Source organism: Rhinolophus sinicus, linkage group LG01 (genome assembly GCF_036562045.2).
Source record: "Rhinolophus sinicus isolate RSC01 linkage group LG01, ASM3656204v1, whole genome shotgun sequence".
NCBI lineage: Eukaryota > Metazoa > Chordata > Mammalia > Chiroptera > Rhinolophidae > Rhinolophus > Rhinolophus sinicus.
Window position 1 is genome coordinate 72,962,024 of NC_133751.1, and position 12,806 is coordinate 72,974,829.

General features: G+C 37.4%; 1 protein-coding gene across 6 annotated transcripts in view; it reads left to right on the top strand.

Annotated features, from left to right (window-relative positions):
- Window positions 1-12,806, top strand: part of CD47 (CD47 molecule) — a 56,403-nt gene that overhangs the window by 12,606 nt on the left and 30,991 nt on the right. For all 6 annotated transcript variants that reach the window (XR_002138260.2, XM_019742932.2, XM_019742930.2 and 3 more), the window contains exons 2-3: window positions 710-1,057; window positions 9,921-10,010. Coding sequence is in view for 5 of the 6 variants with exons in the window: in XM_019742932.2 (XP_019598491.1) it covers window positions 710-1,057; window positions 9,921-10,010 (438 nt within the window). In the remaining variant the exon portion in view is untranslated. The remainder of the gene's footprint in view (window positions 1-709; window positions 1,058-9,920; window positions 10,011-12,806) is intronic.

Below are 12,806 nucleotides of genomic sequence, written 5' to 3' on the forward strand. Positions count from 1 at the left end.
GCCTTTCAATTGTATATAGCCCTTCATAATACTTGCATATAAAATATATGTTGCTGTCGATGTTTTACAGTGGGGAAATAGCCGTAGAGAATATTTTTTTCTCTTTAGCTTTCTAAGACTTTCCATCCTATTGGAAAGATGTGCTGTGAATCATCCGATTTCCTTTTTATATTCAAATATGGTACAGCCCACCACCTTTTTTGGAAATGCAACATAAAAATAGAGAAAAACTTTGTATTGGTTTAGCAAGTTCTGTTTGGAGGAAGTGTATAGAAGTTGAGACTGAATATACTATTTGGTTTGAATTTCTGTTCAGATATTATGGGAAATATTTGAACATGGTAAGGACAATAGTTTTCTACATACATTAGTAGGCAGTAATGATTACTTCAAAGTTTCCAAAGCCAGATACTATACCTGCATATTCCAATACAGGTTGCTGAATTTATTCCCAAGATATGTAGTAATGTATACTTGGTATTACTGAGAATGAATAAGGAAAAGTTACAGTATTGTCTACCAGCTGTACACCTTAATATTAAAAGAATTTGTTTCTTTTTCATCTTGCCCATCATCTCTCTTTAGCTGCACCGCTTGCTTAAATGAACAATTGAAACATTTGTCTTTTATCTTAAGGATTTTGTAAGTACCTAAGGTCTCATAGTATGTAATTCTATAATGAAATGAAACTTTTATTTTTCTTTTCCAGGTTCGGCTCAGCTCATATTGAATGTAACCAAATCTGTAGAATACACCAATTGCAATACAACTGTTCTACTCCCATGCATTGTTTTTAACATAGAGGCAACTGGCCTTGAAGAACTCTTTGTAAAGTGGAAAATTGGAGGAAAATACTTTTTTACCTATGATGGAGCTAAACGTGAGCCCAAACCCATCAGTAACTTTTCAAGTGCAAAAATCTTTCCAGATGATTTACTAAAAGGCAATGCCTCTTTGGAGATGGATAAGGAGCAGGCCGTTCCAGGAAACTACACCTGTGAAGTAACAGAATTAAGCAGAGAAGGCGATACCGTCGTAGAACTGAAATACCGTCTTGGTAAGATTTCTATAAAAACTTCCCTTGTATTTGTCCTGCAGCAAACTGATCCTGTTAGAAATGGGGCAAAATGGGACAAGGAACTCCTTTGAATCAAAAAGCAGGCTATTAATAATAAATGTTGATATAGTGTTTAGCAGCTTTAAGATAATGAGTTTTGTCTTGTTTCCTCTTATATATTTTTATAGTAAAACTTCTTAGCTGTTTGTTATTTGTGTGTTGTGTGGTTCCCAAACTTGTGGTGTGAGGTCTATTCTGTTGGGGTAAATGGTCCTGGGATCATCTACTCTGCCTTTCTGTTTGCTGCCATCAAAAGCACTTTCTTTGATGTGATTCATTTTTCCAGGCTCTTTTCAATTATGTAGTCTTTTTTTCCCCCCCTACACTTTGATCAAGGGTTGACAAGTCCCAGCCATGCACTTCTGGGGAAAGAATAAATTAGAAGGAACATCAAGAGATTAGAAATCAGGTCATCATGGATGACTCCTTGAGGTTTCCTGTGTCTTGCCTTGCTATGGTGTTCTTCTCCTTGGCAAAGATGTGGGAGAACTAGGGATCTGAGTTAATTGATTTGAATTCAGCCTTGGTTATTGCACCATGATTCTGCCCTTTCTTCACAAACTTGGATTGGTGAGTTGTATAAAGCAGTAAATTATCTACAGTAGACAGTCTCTTTCGTTTCTTTTCCTTGCTATCCCAGCTGATTTCTTCAACCACATACAGGTGCATTTTGAAAGCTCTATTTAGAATCACTAGATATATTACTGATTTCAGGATAAGACCATCCCTTGAGAACCTCTGCTTTAGATGGGATCAGAACAGTTTCATTGTATCAACTATTTGCCTTCCATTCTTCTAGCATTTACTGTTACAAAATGTCCATTACCAGATTGGGAATGGGGTGTTTAGTTTTGATGGAATGTTTAGACGTTGTTTAGGGTTGGGAATCAGGAGGTCTGAGTTATATCCCCTGTTCTGCAACTTAAGTATTTGCCTGTATTGAACTTTAGAAGTTACTTCACTGAGTCAAGTTACCTTATCTCTAAAATGGGGATGAAAATAGATTCCTGCTTTTACATATTCTACAGTCTAATGAGCATCAAATGAGATCCCTTGTATGCAAGTCCTTTGTAAACCAAAGTGCTTTGCAAATGTTAGTTGTGTTCCTGGGACGTTTATTTTATGAAGTAAGAGTTGTTGAAGCTGGGGTGTTGTGAGAGGGGTGCTTGTGCAGTGAGGAGAGGGCCAGAGATGGCTTAGATCAGTCCAGCAGAATTGGGAAGGCTTTCTGCTCAGGAATCTGGCCTACATCATAACTTTTATTAATTTGATATTATATTGGGCTAGGAGTTTTGTTTTGTTTTGTTTTGTTTTGTTTTGTTTTGTTTAAGTACACCTTTCAGCAGGGGACATATGCACTGTGAGTGACTGGAATTAGATAATCTAAAATCGAGTTGAAATTTTTCTGAGGGAAAGAACAGTTTCATGGTAATGAAAACACAAGACATGGAGGGAGTGGTAATTTTAGAGTGTAGTGTATGTCATTGATAGGGAAATTGGTGAACTTGAGAGACTTGAGAGTCCAGAGGATGGAATGAAGACAGATGGGAAAGGACTACCAATATCTGAGATGAAGACAAAATTTATAATTTTATGTGTGATTGTTTTTCCTTGTTTTCAAAGTACCCTATCAAAATATGAGCTATGCTTACTCTTTGGGCGATTAAAATGAGGTGGGCTTGTTTTGTTGCAGAGAATGTAGAAAATTCTACCAGAGGTCTCAGACATTTGGCTTTGCACCCATTTTTATTTTTTGAAATAATTAGAGTCACAGGAAATTGCAAAGATAGAATACAGAAGTGCTGTGTACTCTTTGCCCAGCTTTCCCAAATGGTTATATTTTATATAACTGTAGTTAAATCTCAAAACCAGCAAGTTCACAATAGTACCATGTATATATATTTCTTTGTCATTTTATCACGCGTGTATTTATGTAGCTACCATCACAATAAGGCTATAGACCTATTCCATTAACACAAATACCTCCCTCATGCAACCCCTTTATAGTCAGTCACTTTCCTGCTATCCCTAACCTGACAAGCACAATTTGTTTTCATATCTATACTTTTGTCATTTCAACAATGTTATATAAATGGAGTCGTATGTACAGCATGTAACCTTTTGAGATTGGCTTTTTTTCCCCTCAACACAATGCCCTTGAGATCTATCCATGTTGCAGTATGTATCAATAGTTCGTCTCTCTCTCTCTCCCTCTCTCCCTCTCTCTCTCTCTCTCTCTTTCTCTCTCTCTCTCTCTCTCTCTCTCTGTCTCTCTCTGTCTCTCTCTGTCTCTCTCTGTAGTATTTATTCCATGGTATGGGTATATCATAGCTTGTTTAACCATCCACATCCTATAGAGCATTTTGGTTGTTTCCAGTTGTTTTTGGCTATTACAAGTGAAGCTGCTATGAACAATTGTGTACAGGTTTTTATGTGTATGTAGTCTTCATTTCTCTGGATAAATGCACAGAAGTACAATTACTAGGTTGTATGTTAAGTATAGGCTTAGTTTTTAAAGAAACTGCCAAACTGTTTTCCTGAGTGGTTCGTTACATTTTTCATTTTCATCAGCAACATACAAGTGATCTAGTTCCTCCACATCCTTGCAAGCATCTGGTTGTTCTTACTTTCCACCATTTTTTACTAAAAGGACAAAAAAGTTTTCTGCCCAAAAAGATTAATTGGGGCAGAATCCTTACAGACGTATTGTGATGATACTTGCCCGGCATGTGGACTTGGGGGCGTTAGGCAATAGAAATCATTTTTACTGTGTTGTGCATTTTTTTTCAAATATAGTTATAAATGAGAACTAGAAATTGCTTAATAGAGAATTCTACATAGTAGAATGTGCAGTAATGGTGGCCATTCTTTGTTTCCCTTTGGGGTACACTAGGACTGAATATGTGGAAATACTATTCATGAGGTATAGTCCTACATACCTCGCGTGCCTATATACAGTATAGTACCAAGGAAGGAGCATAGGACTTGAATTTAGAAAGCTTTTCCTGTACTTCACCGTTTTCTAGCTTATGAAAACTTAGATAAGGCAAAAAAAAAGAAAAGAAAAAAAAAGAAATTCAATCTTTTTGGCTTGGGTTTACCTGTAAAATGGGGATATCATTTCCATCACAGGATTGTTTGAGATGTAAGTAAGTTAATATCTCTCTTACTTAAAGAAAGATTTATGAGTGCCACTGTGTGCCAGGCACTGTGCCAACCACATGGGATTCAGTGGTGACTAAGATGTGATCCTTGCTTTTAAAGAAGTGATGACAGTTCAATTAAGACCAGTCACGTAACCTAACAGTTATTCAAGCACATGCCAGACACTTGATGTATGTTGCATCCTGTGACATTCTAGGACTGAAATATATAAGTCTTCCCATTTAACAGATGAGGAATTCCAGGAGATAGATAGAGCTCTTCTCAGGGACTCTGGGGGATAGATATAGGCCTTACCATTTACCAGAAGAGAGATTTAGGTATGTGTTCAAGGTCAGCGTCATAGCCAAGGTTTTAACCTACATCTGTCTGTCTTCAAAACCCAGTCTTTCTGTTTTGTTTTGTTTTTCACCACTATGGTATATGGTTTCTGTGACAACACCTTGTAAACAACCAAATACTAAATGTAAATATAGTTATAAAATTTGTTATTAACATCTACAGTTATATTATTAATGATACAAAAACTTGGAATTTAACATTTTACATTTCTCCAAGTAGGCTATGAGGGTTTTGTGTAAAAAGGTCAGTTCAAGTTCAGCAGAGTTGCTGTTTCCATCATTGTCAACATTATATATAGAATGTTCCTGATGTTGACATGAAGGCATTACAAGATCCTTGTGTTCGGTTTTAGTGCTGAATAACAAATAACTACACGTGGAGCAGCTTAAAACAACACCCATGGATAAGCTCGCTGTCATGCAGGTCACTGTGCTGGTCACGGTGTGACTGGGTCCTCCACTCAGTTTTACACGGCTAGACTCAAAGCGTTGGCCAGGCTGTCTTCTCAGGAGTTTGGAGTCCTGTTCCAGGCTCTCATGATTGTGGCAGAATTCAGTGCCTTCTCGTTGTAGGACTGAGGTCGCTGTTTCTTTGCTGGCTGTCTGCTCGAGGGGCTTCTCTCGGATCTGAGAGATTGCGCCCATTCTTTGCACATAGTCACTTCCATGCTTAAAGCCAGCAGTGGAAAATCTTTGTCCTGTTGAATTCCTCTCACATGTTACATTGCTTTTGCCAGGAAGAGCCCAGACCCTTTTAAAGGCTCGCTTGATTAGGTCAGCCCCCTCGATCCCAAGGACAATCTCTGTTTCTTAAAGTCATTTGATTTGAGGACCTTAATTCAACCAGCAAAATCCCCTTTTCCATATACACAGCATAATCATAGGAATGAAATCCACCCTATTCACAGTACCATGTCCTTCAAGGGAGAGAGGTTATGAAAGACTGCTTTCACGGGACAGGGATTTGGGGAGCCACCTTAGAATTCTGGGTTTGATTAAATAACTGGGACTATTGCCGAGCCAAGTCAGTATCTCAAAAAAAAAAAAATCACAATCCTGAAACATCAAGTAAAAACTGGCTTGAATTTTAGTGTTTTAAATTGCATTGTGAGCTTCTTTTGTGGAAACTGGTGTTTTCTGTGTTCGTGAAGGTTTACCACATACAGGTATACCTCAGAAACATTGTGGGTTTGGTTCTAGACCACTGCAGTAAAGCGAGTCTGACTGGTGGAAGGTTTTACCTTCAATTTGTAAAAAGCACAACATCTATGAAGCATAATAAGCGAAGCACAGTAAAATGAGGTATGCCTGTATATGTTTGGGGGAGAGGCACACTTGAGTGATTTGTTCACTTTTTTGGGTTATCTTGTTTTGTACACAATGATAAGAGAAATGAAGTGCTGGGTTTTTATCATACTTAGGCTGGGGAGCAAAATTGAAGTACTCATCCGTAGACCACACCTACTTAATATCATTTCTTTGCCTTTCCACTAACAAGAAAGTTATCTTCCTGAGAGCCACTGTACCGGACCAGGAACTGGGGGAGACTAGTGGGCAGAGTCGTCAGCCATGGCTTGAGTAGAATGAGCGTGTAGATGACCTTGAATTATTAGGTTGGTGCAAAAGTAATTGCGGTTTTTGCAATTTTTAACCTTTTAAACCGCAATTACTTTTGCACCAACCTAATATTTTTCTTAATCCTGAGGTCAAAAATTATCAAATATTGTTCTTAGTCCATTTTAAGTTTATTTTCTTAGTGCCATAGAAATTTAGAGCTGAAAAGGACCTTAAAGAAGAATCTTGTCTCCTTCTCCCCTTAGGAAACAAGAGTTAAAGTCATCTGACAGTACAACCATAACAAATCAATAGCTTAGTGGGCATATGAGTGGTTTTATATAAAGCATTGGGTTTTTCTCCAGTATCTCATTTAGTACTTGACTGTCCAATTCAATGATCCTCAAACTCTTCTCACTTTAACAAATTAGACAGAGGTAACACATTCATACCGCAGAGGTCTACAGCAGTGATTTTTAATCTGAGAGAATCATGGACAACCCCCCCCCCCACACACACACACACACAGGTTTACCATGGGGAACATATTAAAATCTTGAGGTGGGAGCTGAGAGGGGCGAGTGTGGAAGTTTGAATAAACCCTCTGGTGATTCTGATGACTTACTCTAAATCACTTAAATGTAAGTGATTTAAGAATCACTTAGACAATAATATTTTTTGTTCTATGATTCTACCCTCTTCTGTCATTGAAATATTATTTCTGCACAGAGGTTTGGAGTCCTCTAGTACTCATCTAGTCTGTCTTGCCATCTGATTCAGCAGTTGCTTCTATCACACCCCAGGTAATTGGTCATTCATATTTTTTGCCTAAATGCTTGACATGATGAGACTGTTACTTCCTAATGGATCTTGGTCTGTTATCAGGCAGTTCCGATTCTTCTGTTCGTCAAGCTAAAACTTGCAGCCAGGCAATTTCTCACTCACTAGGAGGGCTATAGTATTTCTCTCCCAAGTTTATTCTTATTTAAGGTAAGAATCTCCACTTCTTTCAGCCATTACTTATGGTTTCAGGATACCCATTCTAGCCACCTTCCTTTGGGACAATTCCTTGTTATGTCTTTAAATATGAGTAAAAGTGAACTCAGGACTGCATTTGTGGGCCACATCTTCCCTCCTGTCTCTACCCAGTTGCTGCAGTAACTTTCTGATATGTCCCTTTTCTCTAGAATTCATTCTTCACAAGGCCACCAAAGAATATTTTAAATAAATCAGGTCATTTTTCGTCTGCATTTGAGGCTTTCCAATCATTTGTCATTGCTCTCAGAATAAAATACAAATTCTCCTAACTAGCTGTTAAGACCCAACATGGTCTTGGCCCAGCAAACTCTTCCTGTCTCCTCGTGTATCACTAAATTCTAGCCACAGTGGCCATCATTTGGTTGCTCGAAGTTGCTGTTCTTTGGAGTCTCTTCTTTCCTGTCTTCACAGGGGCAGACTCCTTGCCATCCAAGGCTTAGGTCCAGTTCCTCTCCCCAGGGCCTTTCCTTACTACCCACAAGAATCTGTTCTTCAACCCTTCTCCTTCCTCAACCTCTGGCCCCACCTGTCTTGTCCACTGCTGAGTGAATATCCTGCCCATGTTGGGCTTTCAATAAATGTTTGTGTAGTAGGTGCAAAATGAGTGGTCAGACCCCAGTCAAACATACCTCTTATTTTCTCTAATAGATTTCTGTTACTAGATCCAAAGATTGTTGCAGATTGTTCTGTTGTGTGGGGGGAGAGGTCAGTGAAAGAACATTTCATTGTCAGCGCATCTTGAACATGAGATCAGATACTGGCTATATTGTGAAGGTTAGAGCCTGCAGGATGGCCTGCTGGTCCAGACGTGGGGTGTGAGAGAGACCAAGGAGGCGAGGATACTCCAGGGTTTTTGGTCTGAGCGACTGGGGAATGGCGTCTCCACCGCTGCAATGGCGAAAACCAAGAGGGGAGGTCTGGAAGTGGGGAGGGTGTATCGAGTCAGTTTGGGACATGAAAATTTAAGATACTGAAGATCCTTAATTTACTGTTCCTCAGTTTCCTCAGCCTTAAGAAGGGGTTAATAATTTCTCATGTAATAACTGAGAATTTGAGAAGTAAATGTACCCAACTCAAAACATAATAATCGAGAAAATGGGTAGAGAAAAATAAGTTGATTAAGAATAGTCATTAGATCATAAAGCTTTTATCAAATCCTTTGGGCATTATATAGAAAACCTAAGCAAAATTCACAAAGATTTTTCCTGGTAGGATTTTAGGCCAAATTGAAATAAGTTTTCTGTGTTACAGGAAGATGTTAAGTAATTCAGTTGGAAATTAAGGTGGTGGTGGTTCAGATTATCTGGAAACATCTATGTCTTGGTGGAGATCTGCAACCATGGGAGCATTAAAAAAAAGTCTTACATTCATGTACTGAACTATCTTATGACCATTGCAACCTTCACCAGTATACCTACTGAGTGTCTACCATGTATAGGGCAAAATGCTAGATACTAGAAAGCTAATACCTCTAAGATAAACACTTGTAGTGTTGTTATATTCTGGGGATTATTGTGAACATTTACCAGAGTTTAACATTATAAGCTTAACACAAGAAATGCATGGCTAGCATTATGGTATGACAGATCCCAATGCTGTGTCACATGCTGATACAGAGAGAGGCAGAACAGTGGAGGCCTTGAAAGGGTTAATTTTAAAGGAACACCCGTGCTTGCTTTGGCCAGTACTCAGAAGAAGTGTTCTTCACACAACAGCTTCTCCCCCTGCACAGGCAAACACTGAAATGCTTTCAGTGCATTTACTTGGCTTTATTGTTACAGAAGAAATTTCAAGAGTTGACAAAATGCGATTAAACTTAATTTTTAAAAGTTGTCAACAAATTTCATTTGAAGTCTGACTATCACAGTTTCCTTTATATAGAATGGGTGGCGATATTTTCACTGTCTAGGTATCATGTGACCCACTTACTAGAAGCTTCCTTAGTACCTAAAGCTCCTCGTGTTACTTTACATATAAATAGGCATTTCGAGCCTAGTTATTCACAAATACACCTTCTGTTCAGAGTAAGTTTCAGAAAAGCTAGGGCTCACGTCTGTCTGGGTCTTAAGTCAGTCAGGGGAGAGTACTCAGTTGTACAGCTGCCTGACTTTCGTCCCCTGAGTCAGTCTTTACGGGAAGAGTTACTTCACTGTTACTCTTAGGTAAACTCTTGGCACTGTACACATACAGGCATTTCCTGTAAGAGCACCTAATAATAATTGGAGTTAATGTTTACTGAGCACTTGATAAGTGCCAAGCATTGTTTTAAGCCCTTTTCATAACTTAACTCTGTTAATAGTTACCACAATCTTTCAAGGTGGAGGTCCTGGCTTGTACTGGTGTAACAGCTGAAGAACAGCTATCTAAGGTCACAAAGACTGTACTTGAGAATTGGATTTCAAACCCAGGCAGTGGGGCTGCAGAGCCTTGTTCTCAGCTCCTGTAGCATGTGACCTTCCATAAACCCTAGGTTAGGGAAACGGGGGTGAGAAACGCTTAAACAACTAGTTTTTGTTTTAGAAATAAAATGTGTTATATAAGTAAATTATATCTGTAATTATGTATGTAGGTATGTATTTTAAGGCCACAGGTTTAATTAAGAATTATTTTCTATCTCCACAATAAAATATATTGTTGATCATTCCTTGACAGGACTTAAAGTTATTATAGTAAATATTAATTGTGATTTTTGTTTTCTGTCTTTCCAGTTTCATGGTTTTCTCCAAATGAAAATATCCTTATTGTTATTTTCCCAATGTTGGCTATACTTCTGTTCTGGGGACAGTTTGGTATTGTGAGTAAGTATTAATTTCTATTTTTCACTTCTGTTTTAGTGATGAAATAGTTATTTCTGGGAGGCAATATTAATGAAATATTTAACTAAGTTGTATTAGGAAGTGTGATCATGTTATAAATAAGAATATATAATCTTAATATTAAGAATATATGTATATATGTATATGTACATATATATATTCTCCCTCCCCCCGGCCCCCTGTAATTTGCTGCCTTCCTGAGAAGGTTTTTTTAAAACAATGAATAGTGGGAATCCTAATATACTTAAATTCGTGCTGATTTTAATGTTTACAGAGACTTACACACATTATTTTATTTGGTAAAGTGACGGCCACAGCTTACATTAGTGTTAAGATAGGATGTTGCCCTTTTGAGCGTTAAGACTTCTCTGTCTTAATTTCCCAGTTTGAACTTCTTTGTATACCTGTGTTCATCCTTGGAAAAGCCCTGTGTGAACCATGTTTATCATCCTTACCGTGTAATTCTGCAGCCTCTAAGGAAGTCGCCACAGGAGGGTTGTGTTCTTTGATCATGTTTTGCTGTAATAATCACATGACCAGACTTCTCAGGGCAGATCTTAAGGCTGTATCAGGTTTAGCTTCAACAATGTAGACTTGTCACTACTAAGTAAAAAGGTAATATGCATTCTGGTTGATGGTTATATTCAGCTATATAGTTCATCCTTAAACAACATAGGGTTAAACTGGGCAGGTCCACTTATACGTGGATGTTTTTCAATAAATACTGTAAATGTATTTTCCTTATGATGTTCTTAATAACATTTTCTATTCTCTAGCTTACTTTATTGTAAGAATGCAGTATATAATACAAGTAACATAAAATATGTGTTGATCAACTGTTGAGTTAATCAGTAAGCCTTCCAACAATAGGCTATTGTAGTTGTTAAGTTTTTAGTGAGTCTAAAGTTATATGCTGATTTTCGACTGTGCAGTTCCCTTAACCCCCACGTTGTTCAAGCGTCAACTGTATTTCCATACCAACTTGGTAAATGAAATTTATTAAATTAGTGAAGTTTTGAGGTGACAGTCTAAACTTTTAAACGTAAGATTTATTACTTACCTCCCAATAGTGCACTGAAATAGTCATTGAAAGCCAGTTAACATTTATGCAAGCAAGGAGTAAATAATGCTAATTTCATTTATTTATTTCATTCTGCAACCTGTAAAACACAGTGAAAGCTGGTAAAATATTGTAGTGGATTGGCTTGTTGTATATTTCATAAATTTTACTTCTACTCAGAAGTTTAAGGCACGTGTATCTAAAGTAATACATCAACATGAAAAATGAGATGAGATGACTGGTTGTACATTTTTAGGGGCTCTTCTCAGTGGATGGCACTCTGGAAGTTGATAGATTTCAAAGCTATCCTCAACTTTTGTCTAAAAGGCAGAAAAGGGGAAGAAAGGACTAATGGTGACAACAGTCAAGACATTTCACAACTCTCACTTTCAAAATGGTGTCTAGAATTCCTGTGGAAAATTTCTTAGAATTTTGGGAAGCAGAAGACTGAAGTAGCATCAAGACCTCGTTGGTCTTCACACGCTAGGAAGGCTTTTAACCCTGTCGACAGAACTGGGCCTTCAGACCCACATTTAGTTTAGGGAGGAAATTGCCTTTTTTTTAAGATCATGAAATTATTTCACAGGGTGTGATTTGTTGCTTTTGGATTGATTACAGTTTGCTGATCATAGCATTTTCACTAGTAACATTATTTTTAGTGGATTGAACCAGGAGTGAATCTGTTCCTATTAGCCATATTTTTACAAAATAAGCTTTACAAATTTTTTTCTGAGTTAAAAAAGTATACAGAGCACTTTAGGATACCTTATACAATATAGGAAGTTATTAGGAAAAAAAAATCATCTAGAGTCCCACAACCTAGAAATAAACTATTGGTATATTCTAGTTAATTTCCTGATTCCTTTTCTGTCTTTTTTCTATGTATTTTTGATATCTCTCTTAAAAAAAGAAAAACTATAAATGGACTCACATAGCTTATATACTTGTACATCCTGATTCCTGCCTCCATGTTTTCAGAAATCGTTTTATAGCTGCCTATGCTCTCCTTTTAGGAATGCACTATAATTAACTCTCAACTTGATTGATATTGAGGATGTTTCTAATTTGTTTTTGTTTGTTTTTTTGGATACTATGAAGGTACCATAGTATCAAAGTATCACTCTGCTAAAGACATGTGAGGCTGGAAATAGTAGAGAATTTTAAGACTTTTGATACATACTGCCAAATGTTTTCTAGATACATTGTATCAATTACTACTGCAGATGAGAACAGCTATCTTTCGCCTCACAATCCTGACATCATTATAATTCTAAAATCGTTGCTAATTTGATAGGTAAAAAAAAAATCTTGTTTTCATTTTCATTTTCATTTTTGTGTTAGTGAGATAAATGTCCTTTTTTATATTTGTTCTACTGGTCATATTTTAAGGAGTGTGCTTATGAACCTGAAAATATTTTGGTGGCGATTTTTGTTAGGCTTGTCTTAGAACAAAGAACTCTGTGTGTGTGTGTGTGTGTGTGTGTGTGTGTGTGTGTGTGTGTGTGTAGAAGGTATATAGTATATACCTGATTCGCCTTGCCTGGACTGACTTTGAAAGCTGTTTATGAAATACCTAAACATTTGTGGAGCTCTTGCTCTGTGTGATAGTTACAGTGCAAAGTTCTCTCCATCTGAAATCACACTTACTTCTCCCAGGAACTTTATGGGGGTTAGGTACTATTATTACCATTCCCATTTTATAGATAAGAAACAGAGGC